Source organism: Fulmarus glacialis, unplaced genomic scaffold, assembly GCF_000690835.1.
Source record: "Fulmarus glacialis isolate BGI_N327 unplaced genomic scaffold, ASM69083v1 scaffold9658, whole genome shotgun sequence".
NCBI lineage: Eukaryota > Metazoa > Chordata > Aves > Procellariiformes > Procellariidae > Fulmarus > Fulmarus glacialis.
The window spans coordinates 1-23,621 of NW_009226307.1; the positions used below are offsets into that span (position 1 = coordinate 1).

The following is a 23,621-nucleotide window of genomic DNA, read 5'->3' on the forward strand; positions in this document are numbered from 1 at the left end:
TTCTATGATTCTATGATTCTATGACTCCTAACTTTTAGAGGGACCTTAAGTTAGTGGTACCTATCTTTTAGGTGTCAATCAATAAATAAAAACAGGTCACTGCAGTTATGGATAGGTTCTAGTCTCTATTCTACAACTTATTCTGTAAGCTGTTACATGTAATTATAAGGATATTTTCCAATATATACAAAATTCCATATGGCATTTTATGAATAACGCCATGGGAACTGCTTTAGAGAATCATGACAATGTTTTGTTTTGTTTTGTTTTGTTTTATTTAATTGTTAAAGTTCACTATGAGACCATGGACAATTCTTTTTTAGAAAGAGATATATGTTCTCTGCTTTCAGTCTGACTCCCACAGCTTTCTCTTGGCTTCCAAATCTCTGACCTGATTGACACCAGCTGGTAAGGGCAACAATTATTAATTGGAGGGTTAGCCAATGGATGATGCATGATGCTTTCATATGGTTTTGCTATCGTGTCCAAAGAGAACAGTGAAAATGCAGCTCCCATGCCACCTTCCAATAACCAACGGCAGCAGGAGCAAACCTCCTGAAAGCAAACCACTCACGCTGGGGACAGACCAGCAAAACTTAAGTCAGTGTGGCTTCAAATGGGGATTGCAGAAGCTGCGTATGGAAGTAATCGTCCTGCCAGCTTCAAAATCTAATCAGCAACTGAAAAAACAAGTAATTTCCTGAATAAATATTGTAAGCATCCAGATCTCCTCTGAGAGAAGGAGTAAACGACATAACGAGCCACACTGCCTTCAGATCCTCACTGTCTCATTTTGGAGAACAGTACAGAAATGCCTTGTCTGAGGCAGCAGGTATTTCCTACCCCAGTCCAGCCTACCAAACTCAGAAAACGAAGGATGTATAAAAGTGCTTCTAGACTCATAAAAATGAGAGATGGAAAACATTCATTAAGGGTGAAAGCCTAAACTTCTCCAAGAGCAAAACTCTTCTTCTGAAGTACTCTTTAAGGTCCTTCCCGCTCAAAAGCTTTAATTATCAAAGCAGAGAAAGAAACAGATCATGGTCTGGAGCAAACCAGCTTTACTCCGTGCACCACGCTGACTTACAGCTGCTGAGGGATTTTTGCCATTTTTATCAGGGGACTTTTTTCAGTACCAGTAATCTCACAGCTGGTAGATTTTGAGGGAAACTTGGCTGAAACCTTTATCTCATTGCTTGTTTTCCCACTGCAATCACTCTTTACCCTGAGAGAAGCTATAAACTGGCACGATCCTGCCCAGACCCATAACAAGACTTCACACTACACTATCTTTCATTTAAGGATATCGCCAAGTTCAACAGTAAATTGCTAAATGTTATCATTCCCGTTTTTTTAGGCTGGTAATCTGAGGCATAGACAAACACACCGTTTGCTTCATATCATAAACTGACTCATGTGACAGTGACAAAGCTCCCAGGCTAATGGTCTGCTCAGGGGACCACTTTGCTGCTGACAAAAAGCCCCGTGAAAGCCAACCCTACTGTGGTGAGCTCTGTAAAGATCTGTCAGCCTGGCTTACAATTACCTACATGAATTACCTTTATCCAGATGAAATACAATAAACATATTAAGGAGGTAGACAAATCGTTAGACTCTTGATGAACTTCTTTTTTATATACTCACCATATTTGTTGGTCAGCGGTATAGCTACTTTAACAGTATTCCTCCTTATTTATTTACTATGCAACATTCAACTTAATAGCTTGTTTCTATATCTTTGGGCCAGAGGCCAAGGCAGATGTTTGCCTGACACCAAATCCTATTAGAGGCTGCAGTAACACAATTGTGTGTTAAAGATAAATATTTTATAGCCTGCACTTGCCACCAAGCATCATCATTCCCTAGGCATTTAGAGGCAACTATCTATTGGCAAAGAAAAAATAGTTATCTAGCTGGCAACTGAAGGCAGTAGCTTTCCTGGGAGTTAATAAGCACCAGGACTGCTTTCTAAGAACTGATTAAATGCCATTCAGTGCAGTGTGGTTGCATGAATTCAAATGTAACTATTTCATTCAATAACCTCAAAGAGTTGTTCTGGAACTGGCAGCGTTTGGTGTCAGAAACATGCAGGAATAGTGCTGCAGTAGAAGAATTATACTTTAATGAATCAATGCTAATCTCAGTTTCTGGAATGAAGGTTCAAATAAAATGAAACGTGTTGTACCAATGAGAATATTCAATATTAGGAGCGAGATGCAAAGAAAAGAGCTGGGTTTTTTAGGTACCCTCACTGTTTGGCCTCTTCAACTAGTAGTCTACTCTACCTCTACACAAGAAATGGCCTCAAAATCTTTTGCTCTGTGCTGGTGAGAAGTAGCTGCTCAGCCTAAAGTAAATTGCCACATCTACTAATCTACCAACCCAGGGGGATACTGCATACATAGTGATTGGTGTAATAAAAAGTTCTACCCTTTCCTTATAAACGTCAACCCTCTGTATACACAGATGCATTAATTAAAAAACAGTAAGTAAATTAAAAAAAAAATCTGGAGGTAAAACAAATTGTTTACTGTATCAAATAAATACATATATTTATTGTCACACAGAAAAAAATTGTTCCTGACTGTCCACTGACTTATTTTCTGCCTAGTCATGTTCCCCTGGCTAAAGAAGATGCTTTGCTGTGAGGGAGGGAGCGCACATGGAGCAGGGCAGCAGGTAGGTAGATGCCATGGTCCATATCTAACCTTGAAATCCTCTGTGTGAGCCACATCAATGCAAAAGGGCCACGAGGAGTGCACAGCATCCCTCTCACCCTGCAATGAATTACATCCCACGGGAGAGTGAAGGGACACCACATTATTTCATCTTACTCTCTGCTGCTGCACCAGCGCAACCTTAGCAAGCCACATATTCTTTCTCGTAGACCTGCTTGTCCAGGATAAAGCTGTCACCTACAAGCTCACTGCAATAACATCTCTCTCTCACAAAAATGCTCCCTGTCACTGCCCCGACTACGTTAGCAATAATTTTAATAGGAAGTCAGGCAGTATGACATGAAAGGCAAAGAAGATTCTGAAGCTCTGTGAACACATTTAATTTACTTCCCAGTTGCAGAGCTTGCAGTCTTGTTTATTTTTCAAAGAAATGATGCTACTCAATTGAATTTCACTGCAGGGTAGGTGGGATTCTAAGCCTAGAGAACTGTCACCTGCCCTTGTAATTGTGATAACAATGCCAAGGGAGACGAGGAGGTGAGAGGGGATAAAACAGGTTTCAGATATCTCAAAGCATCAGATTTGACATTATGAGCCAAAAAAAAAGAAAGGGAAAGAAAAAAATGCCCTGAAAACAAAGGAAATGTGGAAATGCTGGGTCTGGTATTCTCTTGCTCCTTGTCTTCCTTCCCCAGCTGAAGTTTGAAAGGACTGATTCCTTACATCCTCACCTGCTGAGATTTCGATTTTTCTGCTTCATTTGTGTTTTATAAGGCTTTTACATTTCTAGCTCAAGTAACCCACACCTGGCAGCCAGGGATGTGAAAGTCTTGACAGCATCATGGAGACTCAGTCATTATTCCTGAGTGCTCTTTCACAGTTTCCTCTTCTGTAGGGCACCTAGTGCGATGCTGATACTGCTAATGCCACTTGACTTTGTGCCAGATTTTGATTTTTTTCTTTTCTTTTTCTGAAGGCTGGGAAGTCTGTTTTAATTAAAGATCCATGCATATAACCCTGTTTTGCTCTCATATCCCAGTGGAACTCTAACCTTCACATGCAGGTATAAGGATGCTGGATTAGGAAAAGGGCAACAGGCAGGCAGTCCTTTAAACAACTCCTTAAATGACTCCTGATTCTGGAAAATCAGAGTGAAGTACAGTAATCACAGTATCCAACTGCATGTTACTCTCCCTCCATTCTTTTTCTGTAAGAACTTAAAAAAACCCCAATTTGCAATGGCAGATACCCCACTCCATCGGTCTGCTGACAGCAAATACCTGCTGCAGCCAGCAGTGACTCTAGAAGCTGGATCATTTTAAAAGTTGATGGTGAAGCACAAAAGGATCAGTTTGGGTTGCTTATTGAAATCATCAAGAGCTGCTGAGTTTGCCAAATTTGACAGTACATCATGTGAGCACATTTTCCCTTGAGATGTCTGTACTTTTGCTTCTAGGCCTGGCTTTAGATATCTCTCCAGGTACTTGAATGGCTCTCACCACAATAATGTCAGTCTTTCTCACACTATTTCAAGCACATTTGACTCCAGGCCCAGCTGGAAATACTACAAAACCAGCTTTTTTGTACACTATTTTTGAACTTCTGTTCTACAGAAACAAGGACTGAGTGGGAATAGTTTAGGGAGTAAATAAAGAAGAGAACAAGCCCGACCATTTCAGAAGCCTATGCCACATTTGGTCTGAATTTGGTTTGCCCTTTGAGAGCGAGCTTTATCTCACTGATTCATTCCTTTCTCTTACTGCTTCCTTTTTAAGAAGAAATCTTTCCAGTGCAGAATGCCTTATAATCTAAAGCTATCAGATGGTTGAAAGCATAAGGTGTAATGGGGTTTCAAAAGCACTTGGGCACTGGTCTACGTATACTACCATTTAAGTTAATGGTAAAATCTCTCTTGACTTCACCAACTTTTAGAAAATCCTGCTAATGTATTTCTGCTGTTCATAGGGATATACAGGGAACACTGTTTTCTTCCCTGAGAATGTGAGCAATGTTAAAAGCATGAAAGGGTTTATGAAATACAGTTCTTAAGGAATTGTACATTGACCATCTGAAAAAAAACCTCTGTTCCAAATCACTTGAAATGGGATCACAGGTTAGAAGTTAGCTGGGAAAAAAAATGCAGTGAACGATTTTAAACAAAGAGTAGCTGTTGGGCTGAAGCCTTCTTCCTTCTACAATGCAGCTTCTAAGCACAATAACACTTTAATCCCATACTTCTAACATATATATGACAAGGCTGTGGAAATCTAGAAAGACACCTTGCAAATGTTTCTTTTCTTCCTAGTTTTCCTTTTTTGTGGCTGGAATATTTTTAAACCTGAATTTCGCTCCGGTAAGTGAAACTCTCATATCCCCAATTTGCCCAAGGGATTGCAAAGAATTTTTTTTTTGTTCCTTGCCACTCTCATAAATTGTTACAAACTAATACAGGAAACAACAATTATTCAGCCTTCAGGGTTCAACTTCTGGAGCTGCACTAGCAAGCGGGAAGTTACTTCACATTCAGTACATTACAATTTCTGCTCTTGTAGCTCAGGGCAAGGCTAAAGCTGGCCTTGAGTTTCATTTTAAATGATGTTGTATGTTGGTGTATTCTAGGGGAAAAAAAGCAAACCATTCTTGGACATATACACAGAGAGGACTTCAAATGTGATCTCATTTGGTCAAACAAATGCCATGAAACATTAGCAATGTTATAATTTTGGGTGCATTAAAGATTAAGTTTCATTTTACATAAAATCTTTAGCAAATGTATCCAGCCTGATAAATAAGGATGTACCCGCTGGAATGACTAATGTCTGAGGTTCAATTAGGTAGGTGCCTGGTGCTAGGGACATGCTCTCAAGTATGATGCCTGGTCTCCAGCCACTGCTACAGAAGGTCCTGAGTCTCCTGTAGGTTTTAAGTCAGATCTGCCCCCCTGTAGAGATGCCCTCAGTTCCCTGGGGCATCTCAGTGTGCTAGATGCCTGTGCTCACGCAACTGTATTGAGCTGTCAGTGGTCTTCGATCCGGGCCAGAGAAAAAGCAGAACTCAGGGCTCCGTTTCTGCCTCTAGCGAACTCGCTGCACAAACTTGGTCAAATCATGTTCCTTTTGAGAGCCTCTAGCAAGCCCTCTAGAAATCAGTTTGACATAATTTATTTAACTCTTTTTCTGAGACTATTGTAGCACTTAGATAAAGAAAGCAGTCACACATCTAATACACAGACCAGCCATTATCATTTAAAAAGTCAACATATGCCAGGAGTTACTGTACAGACTATGTCCTTCTCATCCCACCCGTCCCCTGTGCGAAAGTAGAGACTGGTCCAGTAACTCCTGGGGTGCTGATGTTGGCTTCTGTTCTCTTTTGTGGTCAACTGAATGCATGCAAGTACATACACTTTAATGCAGCCTTTGGAAAATTAAGTCTTAAAAAAACCTGTTGTTCTGGTACAGAAAGGGTTCTCCTTTTGTTTGCCAAAGCGGACAAGTAACTCTCACAACCTTATTTCTGTGCTTTAGCAGGGGAGCACTCACGGAAAGAAAGGTCTGCACAGAGCTGTTCTAGCAGCTCGGTAATACGACACAGGAATAAAACAAGCTGTGCTTACATTAGCCTGCAGTCTGGGGTGCATGGAAAAAGCTATATACAAAAGTGTAAAAACGAAAACCATATGCACTGTTTTACACATTTCTCCAGAAACCCTCAGATAGCATTATATGCCGTGTTATTAAGGCAGAATTCTGCTGTTCTGAAAAAAATTGAACTGAAAAAAAAGGGACAGAAATAACAGAAAGAAAAAGGCTTTAACTTCAGAATTAAATAAACCTTTTCTTGACCCTAAAACTAAAGTAATTACCCCAATCAATAAACCTTTTGTACAAGCTCTGTCAGATCAAGAGAACTTGCCTGCCTGCAAACAGCATACTGACAAGCAAGTTCAAGGCTACCAGCCCATGTAAGTACATATGTAGGCAAAGGTTTTCAAAAAGACAAATCTACCTTCATTTTTCTACCACTTTAAAGGATGATCAAAACCAGACAAAATCTGGATCATTAAAGACATTCAGATGTCTAACTTCTACTGAAATGAATACTTATTGGCATCCAAGCAATCTTTACAAACTTGGCTTAATTTCTTTTGTACAACAGTATAAATGAAAATATGTGTCTGCTTGTCTGTTTTTCCCATCCAAATTATCACTTGTAATCATAAGATCTATTGAAAGAGGAGTGTACATATACAAACCAAAATTAAAAAAACAAAACAAAACAAGCAAAAGCTCAAGTGTAACATTAAATAAATTATTGCACCTCTGCTTTAAAGCTAAGCTAGCTTTACACACTGTAATTTTCTACTGCTAGCTTTTACTCACAGAGCATCAATGAAGAGATACACCTCTGTATGGAAAGTGCAGCTGTGGAAGTTTTTACAGCCAAGTATCTGACCTTTAGAGGCTTCTTATTATTTAATTATCTTTGAGATGTGTCCCTAATTTCCCCTTTATTAGAGATGCCTTATGTCTTCCAAAGAAAAATCCTGAAATAATAATTTTGCCTGCCATTATGGCTTGGGAAGCATGGTTATTACGTAAGAATTGTTTCAGACACTTGCAGAGAGAAAAAAGGTCATCACAAATAACATGTAGATTTAAAACGATTGGTCTGACTTCAGGTTTCTTGGAAGTGCTGCAGCTCCAGCAGAAGCAGGCAGAAAGCTGCAGGTAACATTTAGGGAACAGCGTGCCATAGGATCGTGTACAAACATTACTGACTGAAGCTAAAGGGGATTTAAGAACCAGGAGCAATGCTTGATCTGTTACGAGTCACCCGAAAAGGCAGACAGGGAGATAAACTCCAACACTGGAACATGCTCATCCCCTTGGCTCACTTCACTGGGAAATGAGACTGTTCATCAATTTTGGGGAAAAGGGTGAAAAGATTAAGAGGGCACTGATAAAGCTATTGTTGACTTCCAGGTGCTAAAGTTTTAAGGACTGTATCACTGTCCATCTAAAAACATCATCACTGTTTTACCAAGAATAGCAAACAAAAAACCTCTGGGCACGGGGAAACTAACGTGAAAAGTTTCACCTCCCCACAACCCTCCTTCCATTTCCAGACCCAGGCTCAGGCTATGTTTGCTTCTTATTAAGCCCTATAAAGCAAACATTAGATTTACAGAGGCTGGATTAAAAAGTGAAATCTCACCAAGAACATTACTACACCTGCTTGGAGAGGGGAATTCTTGCAGCTCATAGAAAGCTCAGACAGAGGGAGTTTACCCCAGATTTCTGGCTCTCCAGGTGATACCCCACCTATCAGGCTGGGCTGGATTTGGCTAGGATGGAGATGGCAATCTCCTGTCTTCTTGCTATCCTTCTGCATGGACTAATTCAACTCTCACTGAAGGACTTTAAGTCCTGTGGCCAGCTGGATGTTTAGTGGAAGATATCTTGCAGTGCTGCAGCATAACCTGAACCTACTCTGTGGATAAGCGTAAGTTTTCAATCAAGCAGACCTGTCAACCTAATGTCATTCATGAGACCAAATTCACAAGGGAAAAAAAAACCTAACACAGCCTGGCAGGGACTCATAAATGCCCTTTTTGCCTCCTACCTGAATTGAGTGACTGTATCTTTTCTAAATACTGCCTGACTGAGACCTACAAGCTTTACCACACTCAGAGAAGCTAGGTAAGAGCTGAAAGCAGGAAACAAAGCATCAAAAAAGGGGTGGCGCCAACAAAAGGGTAATCAAAAAAGGCACTGACTGTCTGATAGAGTAACTGTCAAGCAAGGGCTTGTCATGGGACACACAGAGCTGAAGGCAAAAAACTATTTGCAGAGAATGCAAAGCTCTGCTGTTATTTTGCAGGAGAGAGATCAATAACATCAAAAATGAAGTTGTGATTTTCCTCCCTGCCATGGTTCTCATATGCTGCTATATTTCTTTTTCTGTGCAGAGCAAGAAAAGAGTTGTGAGTCTGGGAAGGAACAGGCTACTAATTAATAATCTGTAGAGGGTTACCACAAGGTGGAAGTGCTCAGAAGTCCCTCTCTGAAACAGGGGAAGGGCTAAGATGACCACACTCATGCAATAGGAGAGAACAACACTTGCAGTAACTGAGCACTTGCATGGAGCAGCTGGAGTCCCATTAACAGTTAAAGGGTCCTGATTCAGCAAAGTACTTGCCAAACTTTCAGCCTCTTTTGCTGGATATAGCCTAAGGAGAAGTTCAGAAAAGGGTAGCCGGGACATTAAAGCCACTTTTCCTTATTCAGAGTCCTGAAGATCTAATTGTACATGGGGGAGTTTTAAGTCAAGTAATTTGGGCATTAAGGAGCTAAAAGAAAGTGTAAGCCAGAACTCATCATAATCCATGTTAGTTTGCACAGTCTCTTGACTCCTCAATATTTACATGAAACCAATTTAGACTTTTCCAGACATCAGCAAAGCAAGCATAAATAACATGAATGGCTTTGAGACTGTAAGTGGATCACACTTATGCATCTCCTTTGAATTGGAAGTTTACGGTAGAGTTTAAGTTAGCATACACAGGCAGCAAAAGTAAGGAAAGCAAATCTGACTTACTCAGGCTCTTCCTTTTCCCTTGCTGAGAACAAGCTAAACACAAAGGCATTTTCACTCAGAGCTAAGGAGGAGTCATTCTTGTCACCTCTCACACAAGGAGGGTTCCCAGCCGCAAGCTTGCCTCTGTGCCCTGTAATTTCTTCTCTTCTCTCTAAGCCCAGTCCTACTGTGAAGTGCTCCTCTGTTGGTATCCTTGTTGTGTGTGAGCTGCTGTCCTAGGGACTGTATGGGGGTGGGTTATATTTTAGGCTATTGCAGGAAGGGAGCTTGCCTTTTGATGTATATTGCAAAGTGCTGTGTGTGCTGGCAGTCCCTTATAAATAACACCACCAACTCGCTTTGCGCTTTGAGGGGCGAAAGTACTTACAGTAGTTTTCTTTACGGATAGTGGAGGGGGCAGGAGGAACAATGGTCCTTTTCTTAAATGTAAGTGTTGTCTCTTGCAGAAGATAAAAGCGAGATAAAACCTTGCATCCTATCACGGGTGTTCTACATGTGTTTCTTGTTGCTTGTTGGGTGACATGCTGGTAAACAGAGATGCTCTCCGCTCACAGACAGCTGATTTTGCTTTTCCTTTTGATTTCTCAGTGGCCCTGCACAGTCAAGCTTGCCTGAGCTCAGCAGTAACAGCTGCTGGAAGACACTGTCTCTCTGACTCCATAGATGCTGTTTTCAGGCTTTCAGATGTTTCTTGCTTCTACTGAGCAAATTTTTGGCCAACGTCTCCGTCTCAGATGTGCTGATTCCAGCTGATTCCTCAGCCCACTATTTTGCTCCACTTATACAAGATTGCTCTGAATAAACCACCACTATCGGGCAAAGGTGAATCCACAAGGCGCTTTTCAGAGAAGTGTTTCTATTAGAAATTTCAGAAAGTGCCGCCAATGTCATTTACAAAAAGGTTCATTTATTATTGAGAGACCTTGATTGTCCATTCCTTTATAATGTCTTGCATTGTAATTCAGAGGAATGGGATATAAAAATCCTATTAAATGACGAAAACTTTCCCAGAATAATCTTTTTTTCCCTCCACCTGAATTGCCTGTATTATGTGGAAGTATAAGCTCTGACAGGTATTACAATGCTGTATTCTCCCCAGGTTTACGTGGAGTGGCATGTAACAGGCACACATTTTGACACCACCTAACTCTTTAGTGATGATGGTTCCACATCCTTTTAGAAAACAGCTAAACTGCCATCTCCTGCCCTCAAAATCAGTGCTAATGTTCCTGAGTGGATTTAGTTATAGCTATATCGGATTCCAAAACTGTATGATGGTCAGCCTCACAATTTATGAAATTAACTGTGTGTTATCAAACTGGGAATACAAATGCTTTTTTCCATTTTTCTCCAGTTTTCACTAGAATAATGGAGGCCAAATCATTCCAGACAAGCACTGCACAGTAATTGCAGTTGATATTGTCATACAGAGCCTGCAATGATTATACTGGCTCTGAAAAGTTCGGTCTGTTGGAACATAGCAGATATACTTAGAAAATCAGCACCCTTTCCATTCAGCATTTTACTGCTGAAGTAAAAGCTACGGTCCTTTACTCAGGTGAGTCCTCACTCACAGGGGAGGTTTGCCTGAGGAATGACTGCAGTTTGGCTTTATGAAATTATCATTATGATCACCATTATCAATTTTGTGCTTTCTACTATTATCCATGATTATTAATTAATGCTTAATGCATTTTCCCAGCAGTTCTATCAGCCTCACAGCATCTCTGGGGAAATGTCACTCTCCTTGGTTTTACATGGTGAGCAGCAGAAGCCTGAGCCTGGGCTGGGTCAGAATTACCACATCAATCAGAATTCAGGAGTTCCAGGCTGCTGGTCCTCTTCTCAGATCACCGGATCCTACTTCTTCCTGCATCACAGCTATACTTTTCAAGCACACTCTCACTGTAAGCCCTATGCCTGTGCAACAATAAAGGGAGATTTTTCTACGTGCTCCTGCCACAGAAATCAAAATTAAATGGCAGCTTGCCTCTGACTGTCAACACAACAACTCTGCAGGTTCCTCACCCCACACAGATAGGTATAAGGCTCCCATCACGTGTGACTTGGTTTATTTATTTGGCATTGCAATTTTACACGCTGGTTGATAAACACTGTGTCAGGTTGCTGTATCCTCTTTAATCTGGCACCAACAAAAATTGTAACACTACAGTACTATAGTATTTATAGACTTAAAATGTAGCAACCATGTCTCGCCAGACCTCATGAATACACTAGAAAGGTTCTGAAGCATTACAGTACATTTACACAAAACACCTGCCTTGATTTTTTTTTTTAAACAAACAACTTCTAGGCTAAGAAGAAAGGTACCAACTTGTTAAGGCTATTACATTTCCTAATGGTACTTACAAAAATGCTGCACTTCTCTGGCCAAATTCTAGCCAAGAAGCCACATCTTCTGATCTAAAACTTTTACTTATCTCAAGAAAGTTTCAAAGTGCATGGCTTGTACCTAAACAGTTTTTCCTGTACACTATAGCTTTGTGTTGCTATACAGCTGCCAGTGGGCAAAGTGATTCCCACATATGGGGCCAAGCTCTCTCTTGCTCTATAGCAAAAGAAAACTTCCTTGTACTGAAAGACAGAATGATTCAAGGTCAACAGGGGATATATCATGGACTGTTCTGCTTGTCGCATGGTCATAAAGGTACAGCAGAGTATAAACAATAAAAAATAGGATTGCCTTAAAGACAGTCTGACATGCTTCTCACCCACACCATTCCCCTACTGTTCAAAGGTAAATTAAGAATGTTTTGTCTTTTTTTTTCTTCTCCCCTATGTTAATGCAATGAGGCCAAGAGAAATGTCTGGCTAGAACACTTAGCATCACTTTGAAAACAAGAAGAACTACTGACTGTGCTTTAAAAGTGTTTTCTGCTGTGGAAGCCTTACAGATTTCCCTGTGATGGGAAATTTTAAACTGAAGAAATTCTTAGACAAGGAAAAAAAAAAAGTTGCTTTCAGAAGAATACCTGGAGGTTCTTCTGGGCAGAAAGTGGTTGGTGTAAGTAAAAGCTCAAATTGCTAAAGTAAACTAAATGAAAATAAATTCACATTCTAAAGAGCAAGACTTCAATTTCATAAGCTAACATGCAACTATTTTAAGTGTTGCTTAACTGTGAACAGGATTGAACATGTGCATTTCCAGGTTTTAAATTTTACACAGAGTATTGCAGAAGTGTTTCCACTTCTGCATTAGATAAACTTTAGCGCTAAAACGGAATATTGGGATCTTAATGACTTTGCTTTAATAACACCTAAACTTTTAATTAACCTGCTAAGACAAATTACAGCCCATAGCTCTTAGGTAACTATTGCAGACAGCTGAGACTCAACGCCAATGCCTCTTCTGGGAGAGGGATTAATGGCAGCTTTGCAATGAGTCTGCTTTTTTCAGCAAAGAAAAAAAGTCCATTAAACAATCACTGTGGTTAGAAGAAAGCTGAGTGCTGGTTTTATGGAGCAATCTTTAAATTACAACCAAATGAATTTGGGTATATGAACAGTTTCAGCAGGTCAGTCACATTTAAAATTAAGTATTATTGAATCAGAAACAGATTCTGATATTTACAGGGTGGAGGAAGAATACGCAGTGTGCTAGGCTGTCAGGCAGCCCACAGGCAGCATCCTTTCCTCCTTGGACAGCAAGAAATCGGTGCCTTTGCGCTGAACTGGCAGGGCACTTCACTGCCAGAGAAAATTAGAGGGCTGTTTAGTTAATTTGTTCTTCTTAAGAAATCTCAGCTTCTTTCTGCTAGCAAGGAGAAACAGAGATTCCTGTTATTGTGGCTCCTATTACCAAGCCTTGCAGTGCTCTTTATTGGAGTTTTAATGCCAGTACTCTGCCTGAACTCCAGCTTGAGTAGTTTTGACGGTGTCCAAAGGCAGGACCGCCTGACACATAAAACTGCTGCATGGTGCTGCTGTACGCTCTTCTATCATTCCCATACCTCTGCTCCAGAAAGAGAAAAAAACCAACCAAACAAAGAAAAAATCTAAATAAAAAGAAGATCAAAGGAAGAAAACGAAGCAGGGAATTTCAAGCTTGTAATCCATCTTTGGCACTGGGTAGAATCTCGCTACAGATACAGTTACTAAAAAGGTCTACAAAATTGTTATGAGACATGTAGGGCCTAACAGTATTCAGCCTGTTGCTAAATATATTCCCTACAAGCATTCTCCCTGAAACCACACAAAGCTACCATGCAATTTGAGTATGTGCGTTAATACCTGGCCTCAAGGCATATTTAGGAGTTAAAGAATAATACAGGAAATCCTTACCAATAGCAGTAGTAAGAAAAGAAACCACTTCCGATTCCTTGCCATCATTGTAGAAGGCTAAATGCCATATTCCTGAATCTAAATACTGGATAAACCCTGTCTCATGGCTGGACAAGGGAACAAAAGTTCTGTGTTGCCGCTGAGGTCCTTCCAAGCTTCTCGCCTCCTGTGTCAGTAGACGTCTTCCATCAAGGAGCTCGACAAAGTCAAACTGAAACATAAAAAAGAGTGATGTTTGTGTGTATTTCAGGCTTCCTGAAGCTAGGTCTCTTGCTCTGGGTCTGTCTTATGAGGGAGACAGACATACTTCATATCCAGTATTAGAAATGTACATCTACAGAAGCATCATAAACAGGATTTTCTCTGGTAACTCATGTTCCTGGAATACCTGCAAGTAACCATTTTGGAAATAACTGGTATATGAAAGTATTTTTGTGTAATTACATGAATCAAGAAATCATCTTTATTTGGAATGTGATTTGGGGCATATTGACCCTACTGATGTGTTCTCATTCTGTAGAAACATAGGCAGGGAAACATGAGGTCCAGGGACCATGCCTAAATTGCACTGTAAGTATGATGATAAGCTTATTTGTTAGCTTCTTTGTGTCTTGCCTAGTAGGGCAAATAGACAGAAAAATGTATCCAGCCTAACTGGATTGGTTTGCCAGAATTGCTATGGGTCACCAAAAAAAAGATGAGATGTATTTGTAAGTAAATTCTGGTAGAGGTCTTGCAGAAGTATTTTGCTTAGTCAGCAAGGGTTTTATTTTAAAGTAATAGCAAAAGTGGTTAAAAGATAGTAGAAGATGAAGACGGAAAAGAGATAAAGTAATATATTTAAGTCCCATTCAGGGGGTGGCTTTTGGAATTTTTCTCAAAAGGACATATTTATTTTTTGCCAGGGTAACTTCAGCTGAACAACTGACGATACTAGTGAGAGGTTGCTTTGAGCAACACTGTGTGAGACAGATATTTGTAGACCCTCTGAGGACGAGCCATTGTCTAGGCTGATTCCTCATCGGCTCTCAGTGTGGGTACGACACAGCTGAGAAGGGCAGTGACGGAGGACGTCACAGTGCTGTTTGGTTGCTGGGAATGTCTCAGCGGGGTTGAGTCTGACTGAGGAACACATTGGCCAGGTGTACTGAAGCAGTTAAAACCAGTAAGAGAAAAACCTACATATTTCCATTTCCATTTTGGAGCATGATGGGACAGATTGTCTAGATTTTTAAAAGGTACAGGTAACTGCAGACAGCATAGATACAGTTCATCTCACCAAGTTCATCTCCATGGCAGCTTGAATTAGTTTTCTAGAACCACTAGATTGCAGTCAAAGAAAGAGACACTACTAGAATGCACTCTCCCTCATCCTAAAGTTGACATCTAAGAAATGTCTTGTGGATCGTGCCTTACGAGCACCCATTTCTTGCTACATACTAGATGTAGATGCTTAAAGCTTAGTGAGATGAAAACAATTTCAAGGCACCCAGCTATGGTGAGCTGCTGTTGGTTACAGTCCAATCTGGGCTATGCTTACTTGGGTCTTCCTGCCAAAAGTAAAAGTTTATTCTTATACATATTTGCAAGACGCTGCTGCAGATGTTGCTGACTTTGCAAAGTTACTATTTACTACTTGTAAATATTACTTGAACCACAAATGGTTTGTGCTTTATTGTATTTTAATACGTTCAGAGATTTTTAATACGCAATTAGAGTTATTGCAAGCAAGGAAATCATAGATAAAATACCATGTTAATAAATTCAAATTGTACAAATGGAAAAATGCCTCCCACAAGCTGTGATGGTCAATCCCTAAAATTTACGATTTAACAAAATTTGGCCTAGGTTAAAAAGAGTTTAAAAATTATTTGATCTAGGAAGATTAAATCTAATAGACCATAATAAAATTGTGTCACTTTTATTATGATTTGTTGAGAAGAATGAGAAGAAATGCCTTTAGTTAACAGTAAAATAGTTTAGGCTTCTGCGGGCTCTATTTCAAAGACTACAGAAATTTGAAGCTTGCATTTTCTTCCTACTTATTAGTGTCCATGGTTGTTGGCAACCTCGACTAGAAGACAGATCACCAGATCAGACAGAGAAAGTTTCCTAAAGAGAATCTGGAATAGTTTGTTGTTTTAGCATGGATAAATATGACTTTTAACATTTTACCAAATTCAGGAGTATATGCAAAGGGTCTACAGCCTTGGGATCAATTCAAAGATCCTGAAAGAGAATAGACTATGTTAAGGCCCACACTACAGAAGATGGATTATCTAAACAGAAAAAATACCTAATTATCTAACACAGAAGAAAACCTGATTATCAGCTAGAATTTTACTACCTCCATCAACTAGATAAGCTGGGGAAAAAAAAATGACCCGTTATTAAAGATTGTATCACTGCTCTAAGCATACATTTTGCCAAAGTCTTGTTTATGAAATTCCTTACAAAATTTGGAAATATAAAACTCATTCAGTAGATTTATGAGGTACAGCAGATACTCTGGATTATGCAAGAGAAAAAATGAGATTTGTGTAATATGTATCAACTATGAGAGACAAGTGTACAATTTCAACACAGAAAACAGGTTACCTATTTAATGACTCCCAAGGCCGTCAAGCTATGGTGAGATTAAATGTTAAGGATTAAACTCCATATAAAAATATACAGAAGGAGAACAATGTTTTAACTGACAGCAGGTTTATAAAATAATAAATCTAGGAAAAGGAATAATTTCAAAACTAAAATATTAACAAGTAATATATCAATATTGTTTCAATATCTGCAGTTTCATTAAGTTATTTCTTCAGAACAGGGTGGGTTTGGTGATCTGTTTCTATTAGTGTACCATGATTTTTATTGTTTGAATACAAATGTCCCTCTGGTCATTTTTGGTGATATTTTGGTCCAGATTATGATTTTTGATATATACTTGGCAGCTCTCAATTAGTGGCTACGCAAAAAGCTTATTTAAGGGGATGGTTCTTCGGAGCTTTTCCCAGAAAGTGATTTCTTGACATTGCTTTTGCCAAGTTGTGTCAAGAAAAGCAACCGCTTTCATTTTAGTCCTACAGAATAATAACTATATCTTGATTTCTGCTTACGTAAGCCAGTGGCTTTCTGTGAAAACTTGATTTTGTTTGGTTATACACCAGTTACTGGGCCCTGACCAATCTCAGTCTAATCTGACAGTCAACATGCATAATGTGAAGAGGTGGCTCCAGGCATTTCAGCACAGAAGACAAAAGCGAATGTTGCTCCCATGAGGGTGAGCGACTGGGGTCTTGCTGCTCTTACCATGAGAGGGGAAAAGGCAGGGGCTGAAAGAGGGAGACAGACCTGAGATACACGAGACTGCTTAAGAGATGATTCTTTTTGATGTAGTTTGAGTGTGTGGCTGCTGCTGCAAGGGGCACTGGATGGAGAAGGTGGTATCTCATGCTGCTAGAAGCAACCAGCTGACACCCTCCGTGACCGCCAGCCGACAAAACCCTTTTCCTTCTCTGGCAGCAACTGCCTGCTTTGCCTGTGCCTACAGCCCACCAGGTTAATGTGTGTAAATATCTTGCAGTTGTCACTTGATTATCTTTCTCTGAATAGATGACCTTTAACATCTTGCAAGCATGCAACAAATTCTTGAAAGAAATAGCTGAAATAATAAAAACAATAAGCCATAAGAATATACAATTTAAGACAACTATTATTTAATTGAAATGAGGACCCATTACCTGTGTATGTGATGGTGGGAGGCCTTTTCTGCCATAGATGCCAACCAGAGCTGCCTTTCCTAAAGACACATTGAATTTCAGATGCACCGGGTGGTCGATGAACACCTGAGATCTCCAAAAGATGCCAGGAGGGATCTTCTGTGTGGCTCGTCTGCCAACATCAATTTCTCCAGAGTCTATAAAACTGTCGTCTGGAAAGAAACTACTGGGCTTTCCTGCCAAAACACAGGAACAAAAATCTTGGATTAGCCTTAGATCCTAAAAGTAATCCAATCATACTGGTATCTCTGACACTGATCTTGAGAAACAGTCTATTAGCATCCTGAGGTCTTCAGAGTACTTTGTGTAACCAATCCATATGATTATGGGAGGAAAACTGGCAGGGTTATTCCTGGCTTCAGTAACTGTTTCGTTTGAAAACACGAACATGGGAAGAGCAACCTGGAGAAAAATGGCCTTTTGTTTAAATTGTAACATCAGACAGTGTGTAATGACATTCTGGTGATAAGAATAAATCATCTGACATTATATCCTAAGTGAATATAAGTTCATGGATGGAAAAGTCATTATTAAATTAGCAGAGAGAAGTGTAGTAATAGTGAGGTAGACACGTGTCACAGAATGGAATGGCACTGTGGAGAACAGCAGCATGAATGATGCTTAAGTGGGGAAAGGAAAATGTTTCTCTATTAAATTAATTCTTGACAGTGGTAACAGCATTTGAAATTTGTTCAACAGTTCAAAAAAGGACTGAGTAAATATCTACTAAGAAACACGAGAGGTTTTAATTGGGTTTCAATACAATCTGTAAAGTGTGTTATGATTATCCATCTTCTTTCAGAAGACAAGCAAATGGAGGCATCTGTTTCTTAAAGCAACCACCAGGTTGGAGAGCCCGGGTAATCGGATGGTAATCAGTACATGCCATAATATCCAAGGGAGTCAGCAGGGAGCTCGGCATCCCTAGAAAACACATCTGAGAAATTCCAGGTTAGAAATTCATACACTCACAGTTCTTGGAACTGGTGGCCACCTCAAAAAATTTGGACACAAAGGAAGTCCAGGGAACGAGGGGCAGAATGAAAAATAAAATGCCAGAACGTTGCCTTTTCAGCCTTTGCTATAAGCAGTGGCCACAGCTTTACCTGCATTGCATAAAGACTGAAGAAGGCAACTGCTTAGCAAACAGCCTTTATTTAAGGACACTTCTAGTTGAAAAGTATGCAGTAAAGATTTGGCTTTAGTAAGGACAGCATCATATCACCAACAAGGACTAATTATTAATTTTAGAAATTTAAATAAATTTGTTATCTCATCTCCGTACCATTACAGCACACTACTCTGTGTTTCACAGATCAAGCAATTCTAACAAAATGAGAAGGAAACTTTCAGGAACACATAATCTTTTGTAGGAAAATCACATTGTGAGGCTTTTTTCTTCCAGAACTTACATTTGGGAAATGGGAAACAAAGATATCTTTTCCCACCCATCATGAATTCAGGTCAAATAGTCTTAGAATTTACTTGTTGTGTTGAAAAGGTGATTGCTAGAACAACCTTTCATTTTATTGTTTCAAATTATAATATTTCCTTTAATATTATATAATATTAATTATAATATTGCCTTAAACTTCTCCGTATACTATTCCAACATAAACTCTCCAGGAGAAACAGATGTAAATTGTTAGCTGTCTCTGTAAAATCCATATAGAAATTATATGCATATTAGAATCATAGAATCATAGAATCATTTAGGTTGGAAAAGTCCTTTAAGATCATCGAGTCCAACCATTAACCTAAGTCTGCCAAGTCCACCACTAAATCATGTCCCTAAGTGCCACATCTATTAAGTGTTAACAAAAGAAGTCTCTGAGGGTGTTTCTTTGTAGGATGGAGAATTTTTCTCTCTCTTTTTTTTTTTTTTTACTTATGTAAAACTTTTTAGCAGAACTTCTGGTCCGAATAAGACTAACGCCTGATTTAAAGCTAGCAACTGCTTAAGTACGCTCTTGGAGTGGGACTTGATGGCAGATTTCATTTCTGTGCTATCTTGTGGCAGAAGTTTTATGCATACCAGCACAGTCTAGAACGCAAAGGGTGTATACACGTTCATAGAAAAAAAGCTATTGGTAATTTTACAAGATCCTCATTTATCTTTGTTCATCGCTTTCAAATAAATATAGGCAGAAAATCTGCTGACTTTTTATCCTTTTTCAGTCAAAGTGTATATTAATAGAGATAATCAGAAGCAGCTTAGGTAAATGGACATTCTTTCTGAATCATTTTGTGCTGATAGAGTACAACTGTACAATGAAAATCAACTAGCTTGATTCCAAAGGGGATTACTTTATCAACTGGATTGTTAATATTTATTTGTCATACTAAAAATTACTTTTCATACTGTCAGGATTAAAGGAAACAGTTTCCATGTCTTCATGCAAAATTTCTTATTCCATTATTGTAAGATGAAAAGATTCAGGATTCCATTAAAAAAGAGCTAAAGACATCACAGGTTTTGGTTCAAATGAAGGATATATTTTTCTGATTACTACTAACATGTTTTATGGATTCTTAGAAATTCAGATGAAAACCTGAAGTATTTGATATGCACCCTGATTGTTCATTACGATATAGATCGTACATTGGAGTGAATCAGGGAAGGTGAGAATTTAATATGATAGATGTTGCTATGCAAGAGATAGCCTGGAGAAAATGAGCACAGTATGTATTCTGCCTGTACAGAGAGCAGCGCTTGCTCATGCGAGCAAAAATGCTTCTGTGATTGCAAAAGACAATTTCACAGAAATAATTGTTTGTACCCACAATTACAAAGTTTATGTCTCCTCTTGGTGGACAGCTGTATGTCTGAGAAGCCGATATCCTAAGAGCTGTTGCATTATGTTGCCAGTGGTTGACACTTATCCTGATATAGAAGTCCAAAGAAAGGCTCTCTTCACCAAGCTGAATTCAGCCCCTGAAATCCATCCGTGTTTCATCAGTTTTTAACCTACAGTAGGATCAGGCCCTCTGGACTGGATATTTCATAAAGAAAGTACAATAAGAAAGCCATTTCAGCTTCTAATCAGAAATTAGGTTTTAATCAGAATATCTGACTCCATAAAATTAACTTCAGGTCTGAATTCTTAATTGGGCTGTCAATTACTTTGCTCTTTTCACACATTACCTTGAACTATTTAGTTGATGTAGCAACTATTTCTAATTTATTTGGATATCAAAATGAACTATTTCATTTCAGGCCTTGCTGAATCTGCTTGTATTTTTGACAGGAAGGTACCCTGACTCATCAAAACACTTAAGAACACACTTACATTTCTCTGACTTAAATCGAAATTAATTACATGCTTAAATGTAAGCATGTGATTAAGTGCTTTGCTAAACAGGGATGGGCTCAAACACAGGTAAATGCTGTGCTGGAGCACAGCCACAGATGAGAAGGAATGACTATTACTGAGAATTGGCAAGACTTTGGTAACGATTCATTCAGATCAGCTGTAAGGATATTCTAACACATTCCAGACTATTTCACTGTGATAAGAAGACTTTCAAATAAATTTCAATCCATTTTTTAATAAATTTCAATGACTTACATTCTGGTCTAGAATAGCAGCCATGCAACGCTGCTAGTCCAGAGTTAGTTGCATAGTCACCTGATGGGGAAAGAGATGCATTTTAAGGCTGGGCAGTGTTACTCCTGCAATAAAGATGTTGTCCTGATGTGTTTTTTAGTCAGGACAAGATGTTCTCCTCTAAAGCCTACAGATTCCTTAAGATCTATACGAAGCACTAACTTGAGGGGTCTTCTAATGACATAACTAGGGTATTTCCCAGATTTCTCTTTTAGCAGAGCTTTTTTGGCAGCAATTAAAACTTCTACTGATGTCACTGTAAGCATGGCTGAAAAGATATCAAGTGGAGGTCTTTGATTTGGACGGCAGCTTTGGATACATCCATTTATTTTCATTTTGACTTTTAAAAGGAAACGGACAGACCAAAACTAGATGTTTCAAAAATAAAACATATGGCAAATTAGAGGGGGGAAAAAAAGGATCTGTCATGAAGTATTTTTGAATACAACAGCAGGGATATCTGCAGCTTCCTGTACTGCATAGTAAGGTTTGCTGAGAATAACCCACTTAGCTGATTCTTCCTTGTAACAACTTGATGTCAGCCATCAGTTGCTAGTAAATACACTGTTTAAGGAACACACATAATTATGGCCTTTATTTGGACCAATAAAGACAGATAAGCTCTTAAAGAAAAAAAAGCTACAATTAATTTAAATTAAACATGTAAACATAGGCTCCCAGCCAAAGTCTAGGGAACTCTGTGGAAACTTCTGAGTTCAACGAGTTGCCAGAACAGTAGCATACTTCTTATCTCACCCACAAAACTTCCTCCCCCAAAATAACTACCAAAAGTAGCCAATGACTTCAATTTTACTGGAATCTGTTAACTTCGTATAAAGAAGCTTGACATACAAACAAAAGAGCTTTCTGAAAATTTGAATTTCTCATTTCTCCAGCTAAGTCTTGGGAGGGATAAAACACCTCTCCTTTGCAGGAGTACCTTATAGGTACTTTTGGCAATGCTGTTTCTATAGAAAGCACAGTAAGCTGTAAAGCTTCTGGATAATGCACTGCTGAATCGACGACCCATTAGTTGCTTCTAATTTCGGTTAAAATTGCAAGCTGTCGACATCGTGATACTTTGTGGAGATTAGGCCTTTTATCTGGCTACTTTTGCAAAAAGATGTCCAACTCTGGACTGCCAAAACCCACAGTACAATGGCTCTTAGTAAATATTTTGGTCCTCATGGTACTAGGTGGCAACGAGTAGGCAAACCCAAACATTTTTGTACTGCTGTAGAGAAAACTTGATCCAATGCTCCAGGAATCATTTAATTTTCAAGACACAACTTTTTACCATGAAAACAGCCACTCGAGGCAGGATTTTCATGATGGCCTTCTGTAGCCTGTGAGATATGGTACAGGTGGTTCCACCCTGAGAATGCCTTAGATATGTGGTGAGGGTTGCACACAGTTTTATCACATTAGTGGACATCAGAAGAGTATGAAACTTAGAAACATATGGAAGCAAGACCGATGACTACTAGTTCTAGATGTGAAAGACTGGAAGAAGCACTTGATGATGGCAGCATTGAGAGTAATGGAACACGAGACTGGATGGCTGGAGTTCAGAGGCAGAGAGAAGACTCACAACATGGACACACACCAACCATACCTTCACTGGTTCCTTTGCCTTTCCTGTCAGGTAACTCTAACCCTGTGCCCCCCGAAGGATATAAGGAGACGTCCGTTGGCACTGGCCAACTGCTGGCTGTGTCTTCCGTGATTTCATACATCTGCCCTTCCATCGGCTGCAGGTGCCAGTTTAGGCCAAACAGGTGCATGGCTGTGGTGAGCAATGAAAAAAGTCATCTTTTTCTGTTTGGGAGAGTTTCAGAACTACAGGGGCATTTCTAAACCATCACTCCACTGCCTTATTAGTGGTCATTGCTTTAGGACAAGAATGGGATTAATGTAATTAGACAGCCCCTGCTGCTTCTACCATACCAACTTCCTAAGTCTTTCCACCCACTTAAACTCATTTTAGATCACCTGTACCAATCCACTCTGCTTCTTCCAGTAGAACCACTCCTGGCTCGTGCCCTGCATGAAAGAATAACCAGGCACAGTGTTTCAGAAAGCTCCCAAGGCTGGGGTGACAATGCGGCGAACACAGAAATAAAAGGAGTATTATTTATCAACATACCAATAAATCCCAGGAAACTGCATTCTGGTTTGTTTTGCTGTATTCATAGCATATTATATAGGCTCTTTTTTTTTTTTTTACCTACCAGTTATACACAGAAGCTCTTATAGACATCTCTGACAGTTTTTCCTGAATAAGACCAAGTAAAAACTAAGGCAATTTAAGATGCATCTTGCACACATGCCTTTGTGCTCAGCACCAGGAATAAAAGCGACTATGAGTGCTCCTTAGTACAACTCAGCTTCTCCTATTCAGATCGATGATATATCCTCAAGATTTGTAAACAAGCAGCACCATTTAGATTTGTGTGATATCTGGGCATAGCTCTCTGTAGGTTTCTGGGCCATGCAAAGTCATCCAGTGCACACATGAATCTATTTCAAGGCATTACATAAAGACAAGTGAAATTAAGGAACAAGACAGAATACTTAAAAAGCAAACACATGTATGAGGACTATGGAAAATCATATGCTTATACAACTAATACTTGCCCCTTGAAAATATAAAGCAAAAG

General features: G+C 39.4%; 1 protein-coding gene across 1 annotated transcript in view; it reads right to left on the reverse strand.

The window, feature by feature from the left end:
• Nucleotides 1-13,580: 13,580 nt before the first annotated feature.
• LOC104080388 (teneurin-4-like) overlaps nt 13,581-23,621 on the reverse strand; it is a gene marked incomplete at both ends in the record, with an annotated part of 38,085 nt that continues 28,044 nt past the window's right edge. The window contains 3 exons of the mRNA XM_009582764.1: nt 13,581-13,791; nt 17,315-17,529; nt 22,577-22,747. Coding sequence (XP_009581059.1) covers nt 13,581-13,791; nt 17,315-17,529; nt 22,577-22,747 — 597 coding nt within the window. The remainder of the gene's footprint in view (nt 13,792-17,314; nt 17,530-22,576; nt 22,748-23,621) is intronic.